General features: G+C 42.4%; 1 protein-coding gene across 1 annotated transcript in view; it reads left to right on the top strand.

Annotated features, from left to right (window-relative positions):
• Nebl (nebulette) overlaps positions 1 to 20,422 on the top strand; it is a 353,920-nt gene that overhangs the window by 122,832 nt on the left and 210,666 nt on the right. Inside the window, exon 3 of the mRNA XM_060372753.1 lies at positions 9,602 to 9,686. Coding sequence (XP_060228736.1) covers positions 9,602 to 9,686 — 85 coding nt within the window. The remainder of the gene's footprint in view (positions 1 to 9,601; positions 9,687 to 20,422) is intronic.

The raw sequence follows: 20,422 nt of genomic DNA on the forward strand, positions 1-20,422 counted from the left end.
CTCTTGTGTATAGTATCTGCGTGTAGTATGAGCATATGTGTATATGTGTGTATGCATGCGTGTATGCATTTATATGTGTATAGTATGTACATGTGTATGTATGTAGTGTCTGTGTATATGTGTGTGCATGTATGTGTCTATATATGTAGTATGTTCATGTGTGTATATGTATGTATAGTGTCTGTGTGTATATAGCATGTGTACGTGTGTGTAGTGTCTGTGTGCATATGTGTGTACTATGTGAATATATGTATATGTGTGTGCGTGTAGTGTCTCTGTGTGGATGTATGTGTAGTGTCTATATGTGTGTGTGTGAGATTGTATGCATGTGAAGTTCAGATAACAACATTTAGGAGTTGGTTCTCGTCTACATTGTTTGAGACAAGGTCTCCTGTTCGTCTGTGCATACAGGAGAGCTAACCTGGGAACTTCTGGGGTTCCTCTCTTCTCTGCCTCCCCCCTGGCGATTGTGCTGAGATTGTGTCTCTCACGTAGATTCTGAGGCTCCAAACTCAGGTCCTCATGCTTGAGAGGCGTTTTATCCGCTGAGCCCATCCCAGGAACACCTGTATTTCAGGAGGAAAAACCTCCAGGTTTTCTCAGTCTCTGAAGTAATAGGCCATTTTTCTCTACAGTTTTGGGAGTGATGGGTGTGCTTCCACGTCGGGAAAAGCACAAGACACCGAAGATATAAGTGCGCGCAAACATGCTCTGATCCTGGAGAACAAGTGGAGGAAGCCCCATGCTTGCCTTCGGGAGTTCAGACTTCTAAATTTGGGCTTGTGGGGGGAGAGACAATGACAGCGGAGAAAGACCGCTCAGAGCCAAGTGAAGCCTCTTGTTCTGCTGCGGCAGCTTGGAGCTGGCTTGCGTTCAGATCTTCTAGGCGTCAGAGGAGGCCTTCCTTAAACAAATCTGTTAACATTTTTGTTTTCTGGAGAACACAACACCGCATAGATGTAAATTCACTGGTTCATATTTCTGCCTGCAGTTGCTCCATCTCCCACACTTCCTGTGCCTTCCATCCCTTGGTGGGTAGGCACAGGTTCTGTTCAGCCTATGGTGCTGCAGCCCTTTGCTGCCCTCCTGCTGTCTTTAATTTCCAGTTGTTTTCTTTGCTAGTGAAGGTCCTGGCTCCCTGTGCTGCCTTCTGGAGGTAGCTATAGTGTCAGCTGCCTTTTCATGGTCAGCTTGGGATTCTTGGTCCCTCTTTGTCTTAGGCTTCTTGATCTTTGCTCATTCTGCCTCCTGCTCCTATGCTTCACTCCACGTTCTCACCGTTACCTTCCCTCACTACAACTGGGTGTGAAGACAGACATCTGGAGTGAGGCTCAATCAGACAGGACGGAATCCAGTGAAAAGTCAGTATCCTGACAGCGAGCTCAGTGCTTTCTTTTCATTTGTTCTCCCCTCCCTGGCACCAGGCAAACCCTACCCCCAGGATGTGTTGGCAGCAGGGTGGTGGCTGCCGATCCACGCTGGCGAGCCGTTCCTGCTCTGATGAGTCAGAGACCCTTTTTGATCGTCGAGAGCCATGGATTAAAGAGTCCTCTCCCTTTTGTGGTGCTGGGGATCAAACTCAGGGTGTCTCATATTCTAAGCAAATGCTCTACCACTGAACCCTGAGTGCTCAGGGTACATATTTTGAATGCTACATACCTGGGATTATCATGACTTCTGTGTTTCCCATCTTTACTCATTTTGTGTCTGCTCGCTTGATTTAGTAATAATTGGGGAATTATGAAGTCTTTCTGTTGCTGGATATGCCAGTTTCCCTTGCCTTATTAATTTTACTTTCTTCCTTTGTGTCATGTATGTGTTCACGGATATTTAAATGTGGTTGAGGCTGGTAGTAGGCTTATTTACAGTTACGATATACTTCTATTGGTGAATTCAACCTTTATCACCGTGTACCTGCACACTCAATAATAATTTAAATAATTTTGTTTTATATTAGTGTAGCTGTTTTATAGTAGAATGAAAAATATGACAATAATAGGTTTTTATCTGGCAAATATTTCCCAGTTGCATATTTATGACTAGGAATTATTTTTCTTAACTGCTAAATTTCTATCTGTCCTGCTTATTGTATGCAGCTTTCTTTCTTTCTTTCTTTCTTTCTTTCTTTCTTTCTTTCTTTCTTTCTTTCTTTCTTTCTTTTTGTATTATAGTAAATAAGATCTTGGTGCTTTAAAATTTTTATTTTTATTTTTTCACTTTCATAAAATTTGAATTTATGTAGGGTAGTTACATTCTTTATGGCTACTCATAAAGTTTTATCACACCTATTTATGCAAAATTTGAAACTTAACGAAATCTTAATTTTTCTTATGAAGGACCTTAGAATCCTGTAATTTTCATACTCTCTACTTGTGTAGTATTTTAGATTTGTCTTAAAAATTCTCAGATGTTTGACATTGCTCTTGTTCCTCATTCTGTGTGCTGTGTGCGTGTGTGGACACACTGTGTGTCTGTATGTACACTTGGACATATTATATGCATGTGTGTGGTGGACGCGCCGTGTGTCTGTGGACACACTGTGCATCGCTGTGCACATGAGGACATGCTCTATGCCTGTGTTCATGGGTAGACACGCTGTGTATTTGTGTACTTATGTGCACTGGGTACATTAATACTTACTTGAATAACCACTCTTTGGTATGCGCTGTTTGTAATTATTTCTTTTTGAAATGTCTCCTTCATAAGAAGCTTTATAAGTGATCTGAGAGTAGTAAATATTCTCCAGAGTTTGTTTAATTAAAAGTGGGTTAGTTTCCTATCTTTAAAGGCAGTTTTGAGCAATAGGAATTATTTCTATAAGTAGAATTATTCATATTTGAGGAAAATACTCAAAATTACATGTAAAACCCTGTCATCTCTCTACAACTAGAAACAGTTGTGATTTTGTCCCTTGGGTAAAGTCTCTCCCTCCCTTTGGTGGGGCCACTCAGAGTATGAAAGATGGTCTAGGGTAAGATCATAACTTTTGCTTTTAAAACTGTTCTTGAGAATTAATGTTGTATGTTTTAAAAAAGTAGATGTTATTTAAAAAGATGTTAAGATACTCTCCTCTTAATGAAGGCTGTCTTGCCAGGCACAAAGGGTCTGTGTTAGGGGGTCTCCCAAATCACCTCCTGGTCCCATCATTCTATAGTGGGGCTCCCAGGGCCCAGCACACACAGTTATGTTCTTTAAAGATATGGTCTGTTAGGAACATTACATTCACAGTCATTAAAGGAAAAGAGACACAGGAAATATCCAGGAAAAGCAAGCTGGAAGGTTTTTAAGGCCTTCTTCTGCAGACTCACATCAGAAACACCTAGTTCTTCAAGCATGAGTTGTGGCAATCCACATTGAGATGGTTCGTCTTGATGGCCAGCTTGACTGGACTAAGAAGCTCCTGGGAGGTGAGTGAAGCATCGGTCTCCAGAGAGGACTGACGAAGGTGGGGAAAGAATTTCTCTGAACGTGAGCAGCACTGTCCCATGGGCCGGAGTTCCCCAAGGAATAAAGAGTTAAAAACAAAACAACAACAACAAAATTCTGTGAGTGCAGGTGTTCTGTCTGTGCTTCCTGGCTGTGATGATGTTACCTGCTTGGCTCTCCTGTACCTCCCTGCCTTGATGGATGGAGACTCCTGAATCTATGAGCCAAATAAATCTTTCTCCCTTTAACTCCCCAGTATTTGTCGTGGTGGTTAAAGTTTTATTAACCAGGTTATATATTGCTAACCAGGGAATCTCCGTAGATACTCTGCCTAGGTTTCTTACGTATAGGAAATAAGGTCTCTAAGCTTCAGCATGCTGCTATTTCTGACAGGATAAGTTCTGCTTTGCGAGGTGGGGATGTCCAGCATCCTACAGAATGCTCTGCAGTATTCTTGACATGTACTCACTAGATGCTGATAGTGTGCTTCTCCAGTGGGACAATAAAAAAAATGCCTCCAGATGCTGCTTGTTGTCAAGTGTCCTCTGGGGACAGTGGTTGAGAACCGTCGCATTAAAGCATAGGTTTCACCTTAGATACAAACAGAAGGATCTTCGAGTTATAAATCTAAGTGGGCTCACCACTGTCTTACGGTCGCAGCTCCTCTCTAAATCTGTCATGAGCTCCTAGGAGCAACCTCATGAGATGGGCAGAGATACTTACTCCCCTTATACAGAAGAAAGCAATGATACACAGAGGTGAAGTCACTCTGTGGAAAAGCAAAAAGAAAGGAGTGGCAGTAACACTAGCACTGTTACTGTTGTTGACAGTAAATATGCAATGAAAGTCCACTGTGACCCCTGAGATTATTGGAAGTGACTTGCAAATCTCTGGTTTTTTTGGCCCACACAGTCTTTCATTCCTCTCATCCACAATGCTTTCTGAGCCTCAGATGTAGGGGTCATGTTGTAAGTATATCAGTGGGGGTAGGCAACCCACAGTCAACTGTTCTCTTAATTTTGACCAGTTGTAGATTTCTATAATGGTCTCTGTCTGCTGCCAAAACAAATTTCTTTGGTGAGGCAACTATACTTATCTGTGGTTATTAGGATAAATATTTGTAATGCATTTAGAAATTATACTGATTTGGGAAAATAGCAGAAAAAGGTCATTCTCTAGGTTCATGACCTCACCTGTTATAGGGTAGGTGACTAGATTTACAGTACAAGGCTTTGAGCAGGCCTCAAATCTAATTAGACAGATATTGGTTGCCTCTAAGGTAAGGGTGTCACTCTTGCACTTTTGAGGATCTCTTGCCATGCTTCTCATTGTGCTTCAAATCTTAAAAATTTGTTTTTGATTCTCTTGGAGCATTCATTTCACATCCTTATACTCTTTATCCCATGTTCTCATTTCTAATATTGCAGAGGACAAAAACTTTCTTCTTACAAGCCTAAGAAGACATTAAGTTTGGGGAGACCTTTTCACAACCATTTAAATAGACGACATAGAAGGAGCTGGGGTAAATTGTGCCACTGGTACCTTCTAAAACCCTCATTTCCCGCCCTTGGCTCTCATCAAGCACCACCAGCTTTTTACTTTATTTTCTCCTTCCTTCCTTCCTTCCTTCCTTCCTTCCTTCCTTCCTTCCTTCCTTCCTTCCTTCCTTCCTCCCTCCCTCCCTCCCTCCTTCCCTCCCTCCCTTCCTTCCTTCCTTCCTTCCCTCCCTCCTTCCTTTGGAGTAGAGCTGGATAGTGGGTATCTGGGAGATGAGACTCTTGCTTTGGAGAAGATTGTTGGGTTAATTCAGAGGATTGTTACTATTTGGATATGGCCTCAAGAAGCCCAGCGTTTGACAGCATTTTCATATTTACCCAGATGGCAGAATCAATGCGGCTTCTCTGACTTTGTCAATACTACTTTATACAATACACTCTGTAGTTACACTTATTTCTTCTGAGCCTTATGCTCCCAACTCATGAAGGTCTACTATTTCTTGACAAGAATTTTTTTTTGAAGACCACAAATCTGGAATTTTGCTAGCTCTGTGACTTGACCTGTCAAATCCACAGGCCATGAGTACTAACACAAATTAAAACCTGTGGATTTGAGGAGATAGCTAGTCAGTAAAGTGCTTACTGTGCAAGCTGAGGACCTGAGATGATTATCCAGAATCCATGTTTAAAGGAAGCTGAGTGTGGTTGTGTGGGCTTATGATCCTGATGCTGCATGGGGCTCACTGGCCTTCTGGCCTACTCTAATTCATGAGACTCAGAAAATGAGAGACCCTGTATCAAAGAATAAGGTAGACACCTGAGGTTGTCTTCTGGCCTTCATATCCATATGCACACATTTGTATGTGCATAAACACACACATGCACACCATATACATGCATATATGCACACACATATATGTAAATAAATAAAGTAAGCTGGGCTTTTCTTTCCATATTGAGATTTTTAGATAATTTCATTTTGTCACAGTCTTTAGAGAAAGCTATATATAGATTAACCTACTATGAAAAAAATCATTGAATGGCAGGTTTGAAAAGGATATTGGAGAAAGTGTGATGTCTTGGCATCTTTTTATAGCTGTAAATATAACTGTAACTTTGCACAACCTGTCAGTAAGTCTGCTGTTTTGTAATCAGGTTAGCAAACTGTGTCTTCTAAAAAAGAACACCCACATTTTCAGTCACTTTTGAACCCTCTTTCTAAATAGGACTTCATGTGTGCTGCTAAGAGCAAACATATAAAAGTGGTGTTTCTTTACATGCACATATTTGAAGAGTTAAAATCCATTCTATTTTTTTTTTCATCTTAAAGTCCAATGTTAAGAATAGATGATTTTCATGAAATAATACATCGAAATTAGAAGTTTGAGTGATTAGGAAGATTGCAAGGTACCCAGCAGAAATAATTTTTCCCTTTCAAATAGGAAACCCTAGAATACTGTAAAGCAGTTTTTATTAACATTAGCTTGTTCTTGAAAGGCTCATGTGAATTTTTTCACTTGAACGTGATTGGCAGGTTAACGCTGCTTCAAGAAGAATGCCCTCCCACCCAAATGATTTCCCATGCAAGTGGATGTATCTGGGCTGAGTGGGCTAAAGGTTTCTTAGCACATGTGAGAGTGCAGTTTGATTATGGTTTAGGAAGAGATAGCATGATAGATTTCTTGAATGAAACATAGGGAACTCTGCAGATACCTATGAGACTTTATGTAATGTCATAGAATATATTTTGGAAAAAATCTTGCTAAATGTTATTACAGCCCTAAAGTATGGTAATCTACAGTGGCTCCATTTAAGGTCTAGCGAAGGTCAAGTTTCAGTCCAACGCTCAGGGGAGCTTGCTGTCCATATCGACCTGTCTGTTGTCTGGAGCAGAGTGCAAAGTTGTCCTTAGAAGGGCCTGGTCTCCAGGGAATCTCTGGCTTCGGCAGGAGAGGAAGACACCATATTTACTGCAGATACTTACTAGAGTCAGTGAATCTACCGGCCAGCAACTTGACTGTCTGTGTTCTTGGTCTGAGTCAGAAGAGAAGATGAGGAAGAGCTGACCCTAGGGACTCAGGGCCATGTGAGAAATGATCTCTTGGCAGTATTAGTTCAGGAAAAGTACAACAATGAACTTGAGCCATTTAGGTCAACTGTTCTTGTAAACTTTGGAAGAGTGACTTATATCATGATCCGATACCAACACAGCTCCAGATGTCACAAAAAAAAATGCAAATTGGGTCTGTGTGTACTCAGAAAAGGCAAGAAAAATGTGAAGGCTTTTGAAGAATGCTAACAAAACATAGTTAAGATGATTTCAGTAGTTTTGGGGTTAACTCCAGTTTCCTGGAACATTGGTGCTGTGGGGTGATAACATACCGGAAGGTGCTAGATCTTCCTGTCCCACATCTCATTGCACAAGGTTACAAAACCATAGAGAAACCACAGAAAGCGACACAGGTGAACATCAACAAAGAAGGGGCCAGGGAGGGTGGAGGAAACACGTCCTTTGAGGAGCAGGTCCAAGCTTCGTGGATTTTATGCATCAAGTCACATTAGCTAGACGTGTCCTATATGTTTCAGCTGGGTGTTTGTGTTATGAGTCAGTGTTTGCTTTCCTACATGAAGGGAGCAAATGCCACTTCCCCACCACCTGAATGTCACATTGAAAGACAAGCTGCATGTCTGTCCAATGAGACAATGTATACCTACATCACATGCTAAGTCAAAACTTTCCTGTAACCCTCTTTGCTCTCTTTGGCTTTGCCTGTCTTCATTTCTCACTATTCTTCCATTTCTTTTGTCTGGACTCTTTATTATGCTTATCTTTAATTCACACATAATATTTATACATATTTATGAGCACAAAATGGCCTTTACATAGATGTGTACAATGTATAGCAATCAATTTAGGGTCATTGGCATATCTTTCATGCCACACAAATATATCATTTTTTGTGTGTTGGGACAGCTCAAGTCCTGTCTACTAGGTATTTTGAAATAGCTAATGAATTGATGTCAATCATAGTCACCTTATGGTGCTGGAGAACATTAGAAGTTATTCTGATTGTATGTATCCCTGTATCATGTCCATTCTCTTTCCCTTCGCCCCTCCCCCATGCAAATATTTACTGCACTCACACTGTAAGCCAGGCACCAGTAGGCTTGGAGATGCTGTCAAGAATGTACCCTGACAAGGGACAGGACAGCCAGCTCTTCCTATCACAGAACTTTCATCAGAGCGGGAAGAGGGAGGCTAGTCAGAAAACAGGAATGAGGATGTGAAGCACAAGGGGAGGAAAGTATATTCAGAGCCTGTTCCTACCTAACTTGGCAGGCCAAGAATTCATCCTAGAGTGGGTGACATCTAAGCAAGATCAGAAAGAAAAGCACGGTTATCAAAGGGAGTGGAGTGGGAAGCAGATAGATGCTCCAGGTGAGAGGAAGGGCGTTTCCATGGGAGACGGGAACAAGAAGGGTGAACTTTGAGGACAGAAGCAATCCTCTTGACCAGAGCACGGAGTGAGTGAGAGCTCAGGAGCACACTGGACACAGGGCCCTTGGGGACAGGAGCCTGGGCTTTATTCTCAGATCAGGGGGACACTATTACACCAGTGAGAGGTCTGACCTGGCCATGTAACGAGATTTACACTTGGATCATTTATTTCAGCAATTTAGATAGGAAAGGCAAGACCAGCAAGTACTCTATCCTGTGTGTGTGTATCAGATAGAGATGTCACCTGGTTAATGTGTCAGGTGGTAAGGTCACCCCAAGGTATATGACTTTTTCATTTCTATCCTAATAAGAATGGGAAAACAGAAAACGGAGGAGGCATGAGTTTTAGGGATGGGAAGGGTGATAAACGGCTGAGCTGCAGGCTGACAGAGTTTATGGTGGTTGTGGGATGTTCAAAGGGAAATTCCACTGAATCTGAACACTGGGTTGTAAAGGAATCAGCAAATAGCAGCCCTTAAAGGCTGCAGCAATGGGAAGTATCTCTCAGGTGGTGGTGTGGAGTGAGCAGATGAGGCAGCCCTTGTGAGGCGCCTGTGGGGGTGTTCATGAAAGCAGATCCTGCAGGACCGAGAGAGGAAAAAAGCAGGGGAGAAGCAGCTAAGCTGGGACTGGGTGGGGAGAAGGAAACCAAGAAAAACCACATTTCAAAATAGAAGGATGGCCAAGCAAAAGAACTAAAAGGCACTAGATGCTTCCATGGGAAGACATTGTCACTTTGGTGAGATATTCTTCTAGAAATAAACAGTAAGTGTGGTGCAGAGTTGAGATGAGAATTGAAAAGAAAGTGAACAAAGACAGTGAGGTGAAGCCACTTTTAAAGGAAATTTGGCTAAAGACTAGAAAGATGGCATGCATGCTAGAGTGGTGAGGGTGACGAAGGCAGGCATAATCAAAGTTGGGAGAATTTTGAGCATGGCCCAGTGCTTGATGGAAGGATCGAACAGGACAGAGTCTGGGGTTTAAGTTTTGGGAGAGAGAGAAAAACTAGCAACAGAGGGTCATGGGAAAGAGTGGAACCTACAATAATGACGACATGACCTTAGGCAAAGGCACCAGTCCCTTTCATTGTGGCAGAAGGGAAGGGTGAAAAAATTGGTGTGAGAGCATGCTTTTCCTGCATGTTGTTTTCATCATGCTCTTTTCCAATGCTTCTTCACAGACACTACCCGAAGCAGTCCTTCACCACAGTGGCAGATACACCTGAAAACCTTCGTCTGAAGCAGCAAAGCGAACTGCAGAGCCAGGTAACGGGCAGGAAGCTTGCTTTATGATGTCGGTACTAAAGAGGACCTTAAGCTGTGCTTCTGAGAATGTTGTTGCATTGTTCATGCCAGTCGCCGGCCAGCACGGAGACTGGTAGCCGGGCTATGTGGGCATCCGGGTGAGAGTACTGAACATCCGCATCGCTCTCATATTCTCAGTTTTGTTATTCACATGGGACTAGGGCAAGCAAATGACTTCTGGTCAGAGTGAATGTTTCCCAACAAAATTGATTTATTTGGTCTTAAATATTTAAAAACATTTTGTAAATAGCTTTTCCATGCTGCATCTGTGGGGGGAAACACAAGGTGTTAACTTGACCCAGTTGCATTGCCTGTGGGACTAACACTCTGTCTGTAGATCTAACACCAGCTTCTAGCTTTGTTTTCATCCTGTCACTTTATTCATATTTTTTCATATGTCACATTGACAGCATGAACAAAGATTAGAATGCCACAATTGGCTCCCAGTCAACCATTTTAGATGCCAACTTGCCTTCAATATGTTGAAGCACTTGGGCTAGGATTAGGGTTTTGAGTGGCAGGGTTTTTTACAGGGACACCTAATCTCAATGCAAAACACAGGCCATCCTTTCAAAGAAGTTCCCTTGACTGACATGGTAGGGGAAGATGCCGAGTAAGTTCTTGGCAGGTTATCAGTCAGTGATACAGTGAAAGCTGCACCTGGGAGGGAGGGAGGACGAGAGGGGAGGGGTGGGGGGAAAGGGTAGAAGCCCCCTGAGATGTGGTGGTTGTGGCCTTGCGTGAGCTGACCAAGTTCTTTGTACTTCAGTGAAGCAAGACAGTCTGCCTTGTTAGCGCTCAGGAGGTGGCCACGAGTATCATGTGAGGAAGTTTGTGAATGCTGTGATGGCAGTGTTCTAGAAAGCCCTGATATAAAGAGGGGAAAAGAGAAGAACTTGTGAAGAGAAGGGGTAGATAATTAATAATCTTTGAAAACGTGTGTCTGGAGTTCTGTTCCAGAGTTGACGGTTGCTTAGGGTGAGATCCCTTCTGTTGTGGTTTAGCTGCTCATGATGGGAGCTTGTGGCTGCCTTCAGTCTCTTTCTGTGGGGCTTGGAGTGGCTGCCTTCAGTCTCTCTCTGTGGGCTTGGAGCCATTTCTCAGTCCACCTGATGACAGGAATAGAGCGCAACGGAGAAGTCATTGTTGGTTAATACTGTGAAAACTGGCCGGGAGCTAAAGTATGCTTTGTATAAAATGCGAGTCCTGGTGTGCGAAGCCGTTAATTTCAAAACGGGGCACTGCCTAAGGCAAGATGCTGCTCTGTGTTGGTGAGGACGTCCTTGCTTTACATCCCAGAGGTATCAGGACCTGGACTCAGCCTGTGTACATCGCTACGTCTTTCTTCTTTCCACGTCAGGGGTCACCAGGTGATTGTGAAGAACTAGGAAAGAGCATATCAGCAAATAGAAATCAGTCCAGCAATCAAAGGCTTGTTTCCTGCCTGCTTCATACCCTGGGACAGCAGGAATTAACTTCTAGTGGGTTAACCCTCTTCTCACGGAGCCCACAGAGCAGTGAGGGCGGAGGACAGCACACATAGGCAATATTTAAGCTTAACTGACGCTATAGACCCAGAAAGAGGGTTCTGTGTGGATTGGATGGAATAGAGTTTCACGCTCATGTCTGGGTGTGATGGAGCCTTGAAGGTTGAGCAGGATCCCACAGCAACATTGACTCTGTCTTTTATAAGCACACAGCTGACTCCCTAATGGGCATAGTGATCAGTTGTGTGTGTCTTCAGTTCAGTTGAAGAGGCTGGACCTAATGGCTCCCTACTGCATGCATGGCTTTGAAAATACAAACTGAAAAGGAGCTTGTGGCTTTGTGGATGGCTAATTTCCTTCTTCCCCATGTAGCAAGCTGCTGACTTTGGAACTAGCATGAACAGATGATACCACGTGGGTGGGACAAGAGCTAACAGGGATACACACGGAGTGCTGTGGGAGCCCAGGCCGTGACCAGCCTCAGATTCCCTCTAAGATTTTGCTCAACTACAAGCTCCTTTACAAAGAAAGGGCAGCAAGCCACCAGGCAGGCAATGCCAGAAGTTCACCTCTGTTCAGGAAACATGGACCCACTTACTCCCATGTACAAGAGTTGGGAAGTGGGTCAGGGGTATAAAGTCATTGTCTTCATCACCGTCCTCGATGTTTTCCAAGCACGGAACAGCAAATCTTTAATTACCTCTCAGACAGCCCTCTGAGACAGGTGTTGGTTGTTGTTTTCTTATTTACACGAAACATCTTATAGAGGAATTAAATAACTTGACCTTCCATGCTTACTTAATAAGGGGTCAAACTTAGAACTAAACCTGGATCTGTGTGTTCCTAATGCCAGTGTCCTGGTCCTATTGCTCTGAGAAAGCCTAGAGAATAGATAGAGCAAACCATTGCTGTGCGAGGAGTGCACAGCACATGTGGAGAAGGAACCGTGTGCAGTAGGAGAAGGACGAGGTTGCTGGTGTTTTGTCCGAGAGGTTACATTTCTGCTAACCTTTTTTGAAACAAAAAAACCCATAGAACGATATCTTCCCTAATTGTACTCCTTAGTAACAGCATTTAAAAATTTAATTTTAACATATTAAATGATCTGATTCTGCAACAGACCATTTCCTTAGAGTCTTGATCTCTGCAATTCTGAGCAGCTCACTGGTTTGGGAGGAAGATCAACTGTTAATTTTTTGTTTACTTATTTTGGCAAATTGTGATGTTACATGAATTAAATAGATTCGTATCTCAGAGTCTTCAAATTCTGAAATCTTTTGGAATTCTTTGCCTAATACTAATTATGTTCTTTCACATCATTAGCTGATTTATCAAGTGAAAAAAAAATGAAGGGAACAACAAAAATTAATTTTCAGTCCCGTCTAGGCAATTATCTATGGCTACTTGCCATTATCTTTTTACCGTTTCTTCTTTTCTTCCCTTCCCACCATCTTCTGAAGGATCGCTGGGGCTTCCAGCATTCTTAACTCCTTCTCCACCCCTTCAAGTGTATACTGGCTCTGTAGGTGCCAAGTGTCCCCAGGAAGCAAATGCCGGAAGCCAACAAGCACTCCAGAAGAAGCATCTCGGGACTGTGCAAAACAGTGTCTCACAGACATTAACCCACTTGCATACAGCGTGGGTTGCTCTGGAACCCTACGATCAAGAGGAAGAGAGGAAGGGAAAGCTCTTTTATCATTATTAGCTCCCCTTTCATCAGGTATCACCAGGTGAACCTCTTCAAAAAAATTGCATCAGTGGTGCTCATGACCCCACTGGCCTGTGTAACCCATTGGACAAGGAGAGCAAGAGGAATTTTCTCTTCAGTGGAGAAATCACTGTGGGGCATTAGGTTTTTAGAGCTCACTTGGGGATCAACATCTCCTTTTTATGGTATTAAAGTGAGCCCTACCTTGCCGAGAGGTGGTTCAGTGGGTAAAGGCACTTGCCACCAAGCCCGAGGACCTGAGTTCAGTCCTTGAGAGCCGCATGATAGAAGAAGGAAACCAAACGTTCCAAGTTATCCTTTGACCTCCATATGTGTGCCATGACATGTGTACAAGAGCATTCACACGTGCACACTCACACATGAGGAATGTAATAAAAAAAAAGGTAAAGAAGAAATTGAGCCTCGACTTCCGCAGAGCTAACTTTCAAGTGAAAATTGGAAGCCAAACATTTAACTTGGAGAACTCTTAAATGTTTAAGACCCTCAGCCAGATGAAAGCTCCTTATGTAGGGAGTCCCCTGAGCTTACTGTTTAATACTCTGTTATAGGAAATGCCTATCTTCCCAGCCTGGGTGGTCCGCACTCTCTTTGAGAAAGAGAATGCTCAAATATTGTCAGTTCTCTGGGTCAGGAGTCTGTAGACATTTTTTATTGCTAGGGGGATGATTTTTAAAACAGTTATCCAGTGTATGCCTACCTCTGCCTCTTGGAAAGAGAACAAAGTGTGTACCCTAGGGACAAACTCCTGCTCCCCTCTGATTCCCACTTCTCTTTACTATCCCACTGCCAGGGCTTTGGAGGACCTTGAACTTTAGAGGACACAACTTTGAAAGCTACTATTCAAAATGAAGATGGAATGTTAGTAGCACCTCCACTTAGTTAAGGGTAGGGAAGCACTAGGGATTGGGCCTTGCCTCGTTCTTTATATGTAATTCACGATCATGGACACCATAACAGATCGAGGATGATTATGGCCAGGATTTGGATGGTTTGTACTCCTTGTTGGTTCTGCTTTCATCTCTCAAGCTTTTGCAGAGTCGTAGAAAACACTCATCACAGAGGGTAGCTTGTGATAGCAGTTAGCATTAAGAGGGAACATGATTGCTCTTACAGGGAGCATAGTGAGTCAGACATGTTTGTGAGCATGATGGAGACATGCTCACCAGAAGCCCCATAAATCTCACACGGGGAGTTTTGTGGCATGCCTCTCTCTCTCTCTCTCTCTCTCTCTCTCTCTCTCTCTCTCTCTCTCCCTTCTCACTACCTTCCTGTCCTTCTTCATTCCATATTCCATTTCGAGAGGGTCTTCTTCAGCTACTGGCCATCTAAACACCCAAAAGAGTGTTAGTGATTGCCCAAAGCAAGACCCCTCCCCAGTGGCAATTGCATTTTGAGAGGCATTCTCTGGTGTCTGGGGATGGGGCTCAGTGGCAGAGTGCTTGCCACACTTTTCTACAGCTCTGAGCCCCACCCTAAGAGCTGGTTTTCTTTATAAGGGAAAGTAGCAGTTGTGACATGACCTTTAGAGACAATTGAGATTATTGTACTGATGTTGTTGTATTTTATATGTGTGTGCATGTCTGTGAGCATGCATTTATGTGCCCAGATATGCTTGCCTCGTCATGGTCACACAGAGGCCAGAGCTCTCCTCTGGTGCTCTCTACCTTACTGATTGATTGATTGCTGATTAATTGATTGAGATAGACCCTCTCACTGAACCCGAAGTTAATTGTTTCACCAAGCCCTGGGGACTGCCTGTCTCTGACTCCCAGAGCTGGGGTTACAGACATGTGCTTCTTTTACCTGAGTTCCGGGGTCACACACTCGGGGTCCTCATTCTTGTACAGCAGCTACTTTACCCACTGAGCCATCTCCCCAGCCCCTTAATTATCAGATTTATTATTGTTTGACAGTGCTGGGGTTACAGGTTTGTGTGTGACCATGCCCAACTTTTTTGTTCGTGTGCTGGGATGGAGTTCAGGTCCTCATTCTTGCACAGCAAGCCCTCTTACCCACTGAGCCTGCTCCCCGACACCTACTTTATAACATTTTAGATGCATCACAAGACTTTTGATATTTTCTAAGGATGATAATCAGGGTAATTGTGCTCACTAGCATACTTCGAGGAAGCCTCTTAGCTGTTTTAGTTTACCATCCTTTATGCTGTGTATATTTCATCTTCTGAGTCTCTTCAATTATGTAGTAGTGTATGTACATTGAAAAATTGTCCTTATAGCTCTGGGAGTACAGCTTGGTGCTAGAATGTATGAGGCTCTGGGCTCGGTCCACAGCGTCATGGACAGGCTAGCTTTGTCTCTCTACAGTGCTGTTGTTTGCTCTTTGCCCTATTTTCCTTTCTGTAAGCAAACTACTTTGTCAGCCTCAAACTCGAGTTGATTCACTGGGCCTAAAGATAAGGTCACATATGATGTCCGTGGCTCTCAGTCTTTTTGCTTCCTTACCCTGAGAGGCTACTGCAGTGCCCTCCTATTCCATTAACTCAGCAGGCACATTAATTAATACTCTTAATTAATTAGCTGAGAGATTAATTAATTATTAAAGAGATTAACTACAGACTGAAATGTGACCTCTTCTTTCTCTGGTGGCTGATGTTTCAGAGAGAGATAGAGAGGCATATCAGGCTAGGGAAAAAGCCCAAAGCAGAAGACAACCACTTAAGATGAAGGACTTCTGTCCTCCCCACAGCCTGTGTCAAATTTAGGGCTTCGGAAGCGTAGTGGGCAGGAGGAGACCCAAGCTGTCTTTCCCAGTAGCTTAGCCTCACATATGAAGCCCATGGAAGATGGACATTGTGATGGGAGCCCAGGATGGTCACAGGGACCCTGGGATGAACTTGCAATTTCTTCAGATAATTTTGGAATTTAGATGATGCTCTGAAACCTTTTCCTTGGGCTGGAATCAGATAACAACCTGAATCTACAGGACAATATTGAGCTCAGAAAAGGCCTCTGCCTTAGCTCTGTGGACAGACAGCAGCAGCACATAATACAGACTTAGAAACTTGTTATTTCAACTCTCAGAATATATGTATATGATAATTACTATTTTTTTTTAACCAAAAAAGAAATCTGACCTAACTACCATTTCACTTTTCCTTAGAAATTTTCCTTAGAAATTGTTAGCTTCCATGGTTTCAGAATGACTTTCCAACTGGGAAGAGGGAGGAAGTGAGGCAATGAGGAAGGAGGGCAAGGAGGGATGAAAACAGGAGCTACTGCTGGTGATGGTGGGGCTCAAATACGTTCCTTTACTTTTTAAAATAAAAAAATTGTATCATCAAGTGAAAAAATTAAATGTTTAAACCAATTGCCCTTTTGGTGAACAATGTAGGTTGATAGAAATGTATATGTATTATGAAAGTTAATTTTAAAGGTGCCCAACAAGTGGAGTGAAAAAAAAAAGCATGAAGGCAATGGATATATTGACTGAGAGCAAATGCCTGTGAATTGAGAGTAAGATTGTGAATATGTGAACTGATCTTAAATTAAAATAACAGGCAAATAAAAACTGAAGTGTGTCAGAGATAGTACAGACAGAAAACACCAACTTATAGAACCACATGCCAAAATTGTTTAATCACCCATTACAAGATTTTTCTCTCAGTAAGTCAGTGACCTTTCAGAAGGCCATTTGTAACTGTCTAACAAAATATCCTCAAGCAAGGCAAACATTTACAATGTTTAGTTGTGATATATTTTAGGAGCATCCCCTAAAATTAAACCAGGGCAATAGTGTTTGTTACTAGGTATTTATATCATAGCTACATCATCTATATCTATCTGTCAATAAAAAGATATGTAATACAATACTGGACAAAAGTAGCAGCATTTATTTACCTCTAAATTGTCTGGAACATGTAAGTATATGATATAACCAATGAAGACATATAATGGCAAACCCCTCAGTAATTAAAAATGAAATTTTCATGGAAGCTGTTTTTAAAAAATAAATGGAGGTTTCATTATGCTTTTTTAAACAGCTTCCATTTGGACATTTAATGTGCTGTCTCCAAAGTAAGATCTCTATTTAGACCTCCGAATATATTGGTTGTACTGTTTTTATTTTATTTTTTTCCTGAGATAGGAATCTTAATATATAGCCCGAGTTGCCCTGTGATCCTGATGTCCTTCTGCCTGAACCTTCTGAGGGCAGAGATCACAAGACATGGATGTACCTTTTCAATGGAGTATTGCTCACTACAAAGTATCTCAAGAGAACAATTAAAACTCTCCTGAATGACTAAGGAGGTTGAGCATTTCTTTAAGTGTTTCTCTGCCATTCGATATTCCTCTGTTGAGAATTCTCCGTTTATTCTCCATTTTTTAAATTGATTACTTGGTTTGTTGGTGTTTAACTTCTTCAGCTCTTTATATATTCTGGATATTATCCCTCTGTCAGATGTAGGGTTGGTGAAAATCCTTTCCCAGCCTGTACCTAGGCCTAAGGGGTCCTGCAGAAACGATATTCCAACTAAGGACCATGCATTGAGAGGACCTAGACCCCCTGCACAAATAAAGCTTACTGGCTGCTCAGTTTCTAAGTGGGTCCCTAGTAAGGGGAGCAGGGGCTGTCTCTGACATGAACTCAGTGGCTGGCTCTTTGATCACCTCCCCTTGGGGGGTGCAGCTTTACCAGGTCACAGAGGAAGGTGATGCAGCTAGCCTTGATGAGACCTAATAAGCTAGGGTCAGATGGAAGGGGTGGAGGACCTTCCCTATCAGGGTACCAGGGAAAGGGAATAGGGGGAGAAGAGGAAGGGCAGCACTGGGAGGAGAGGAGGGAGGGGGCTGCAGCGGGGATACAAAGTGAATAAATTGTAATAAATAAATAAATGTATAAATAAAATTAAATTAAAAATAAAAACAAAACAAAAAAACCTTCTTTCCTATATTTCTCCCTCTGTCTCTCCATCCCTTCATCCCTCTCTCCCCCATTTCTTCCTGTAGTGGAAGTTTTGGTTGTTAAAGTAGGTTTGAAAAGGGTCAAAGCCTATATCTTTCCTCTTGCCTTCTGATAGGAGGATCAAGATGATGGCAAACCAGAAATGAAGGTGACAGAAATTTGATCTCAACTAGTTCTGGATTTGATTTGCCCGACTCTCTGCCTGCTTAGGTGGCACTGTTACTGACGGACTCGGATCTGTGTCTGTCTTCTAAGGGAACTAATACCCGTCTTTTGGTACAGAGGTGGCTTTTTTCAACACACTGTACTTTTAGACCACCACAGCACATGTGCCAGATTTGGAACTGTTTATGCCAGAGAAGTCAAGAATAGTGAAACCATGAGTCCTATTAAGTAAACAACCTTAGAGGTTTAAAACAATCCCGTTTTATAATGGGTCTAATGTTTATAAACCACATACTAAAGCAAAGCTTAAGTATCTTTGTACTAGTGGACAAAGAACAGAGTCTTTCCAGGCTCATCTTAGAACTGAGTGTATGTCTGCAGCGTACTGGCCTGAAGACCTGTCCAGTCCCCTCACCTTCAGCAAGTTGGTCAGTGCTTGTGTGGGAGAACTTGGTGATTTCTAGGGGTCTGTAGTTTTTCATTTCAGAATGTTTTGTTCTCTACTGGTCTATCATTTAAGTCTAAGTGTGTATATAAAATATACATACATGCACAAATGCAAATAATATACATACATATACAGTATTCCTATATTTACTCACATACATACCTATAAACACATACATACTATAAAGATAACTCAGAGCATTAGCTCTTCATAAAACACAGAGCAGACTGAGAAAACATCTACATCTTTTCTTTCCTTCAGGTCTTCAGGCCAGTATGCTGCAGACATACACTCATGGCTAAATTTTAGAGTGGACACTTGTCTTAGTGACTTTCTGTTACTGTGAGAAGCACCACGTTACAGGTCTACTCCATAACGTGCACACATGGGCTACTTTTATTTACTCAGATTATTCCCATTCCAGAGGGCACATACCGAAGGAGCCCCCACCTGTTTTGTCAGTATCCCCCTTTTCACCTTCACTGTTGGGGACAGAAAACAGTCTTGTGCATTCCAGGGAAGAGGTCTGCCACTGGGCCCCACTTTTGGCTTTCTTACTGTCTCTTCTGCTAGATTTGAACACACTGTGTAACCCAGGCTAGCCCCAAATCACTTCTTGTTTGCTACGTGCTGGGATTATAAGTACACTCCATCATGTTCTGCTTAGTGTTTTAAAAATGTCTGTTTTTTCTTCCTTCATGTAGATTTTGAACTAGCAGCTAGTAACCTTATCAATCTGGTGGTTATTCTTCAATAGCCATGCTATCCAAGTGTCAGGATTATAATATAACATTTAACGATAGGGATAATGTATGATAAGGCAGCATATGAAGTGAAGGAGAGGGAATGGGAAGGAATTTCATGAAAATCAGGAGCCTTGAAGTATTAGACACTTTCCTAAGAGGCAGATACACAGCCTGTTTAATTCTGCCTTGGCATTAATTACAAGTAGGGAAAAATCATGCTCTTCTCAATTTTAAACCATTACCAGCAAAGAAATCTCATGGACAGGCCTGTTGGCATTTCCTTTAATTGATTCTGTGTAAAGCTGTTTCAATTGTTTATTGGTTTAATCTGGTTACACTTGCTGAAAGTCTTTCTCAGGCCCCACAGTGTGTTTTCTCTGTGGGGCTGAGGTGAGAATGGGAGAGAAGCCAGGCCAGTGGCTGAGAAAAAAGTAGAAGAGGTGTCTCGAACCTCAACTTCCATGTGTCTCTAGAGTCTCCTGAAGAGATGAGCTCCCAAACCTGCAAACACTAACGCTTCCTTTCTCCCGTATTTCATCTGGCTCCTTCATCTCATCCTCTGTGGTTGGATGTGTTTACCTTTCTTAGGAAAGAGGCCAATGATAACTTCATTTTCTTTACCTAGATGGAATGGCCAAGCTTCTTTGAGACTCAATCCAGAGAAGCAATGATGTGTGAGCTGGTTTGGGAAAAACAAAACAAAACAAAACAACAAACAACAAACAAAAAACCCCCATCCCCCTTTCTTTCTTTCCCTGCTCTTTCTTTCTTGTTCCTTGTTATGCCAGTCCCAAACGTTTTGGCTTGCTTCCTGGACTCTGGAAGGGTCTCTCAACAGAAGGCCAGATTGGTTGTCTTCTTGACACCTTAGAGATGATAGACTCGTGGCTTCTATCCCATTTAAGGTCAGAAATTGAATTGGAAATGTGATAAAAACTCTGGAGTTTCTTTGATGGAGAAGTACCACCTAACTTTAAAATTCATTCTCCTAACTTGATATCGTCACTTCTAGGAGTTCAGAGTAAAGGGAAAAGTTTGCTGGAACCCTAGAGAACTCTTAGATATACATGGAATGGCTAAATTGGCCAAGGAGGAAGTGAGAACTGACTCAGCGACCTCACAAAGGCTGTAGATGTTGCAAGAAGAGATTATGAATACCCTACCTTCTTGGCATGATTAAAATATTAACTGTTTTGGAA

Source organism: Meriones unguiculatus, chromosome 19 (assembly GCF_030254825.1).
Source record: "Meriones unguiculatus strain TT.TT164.6M chromosome 19, Bangor_MerUng_6.1, whole genome shotgun sequence".
Lineage (NCBI taxonomy): Eukaryota > Metazoa > Chordata > Mammalia > Rodentia > Muridae > Meriones > Meriones unguiculatus.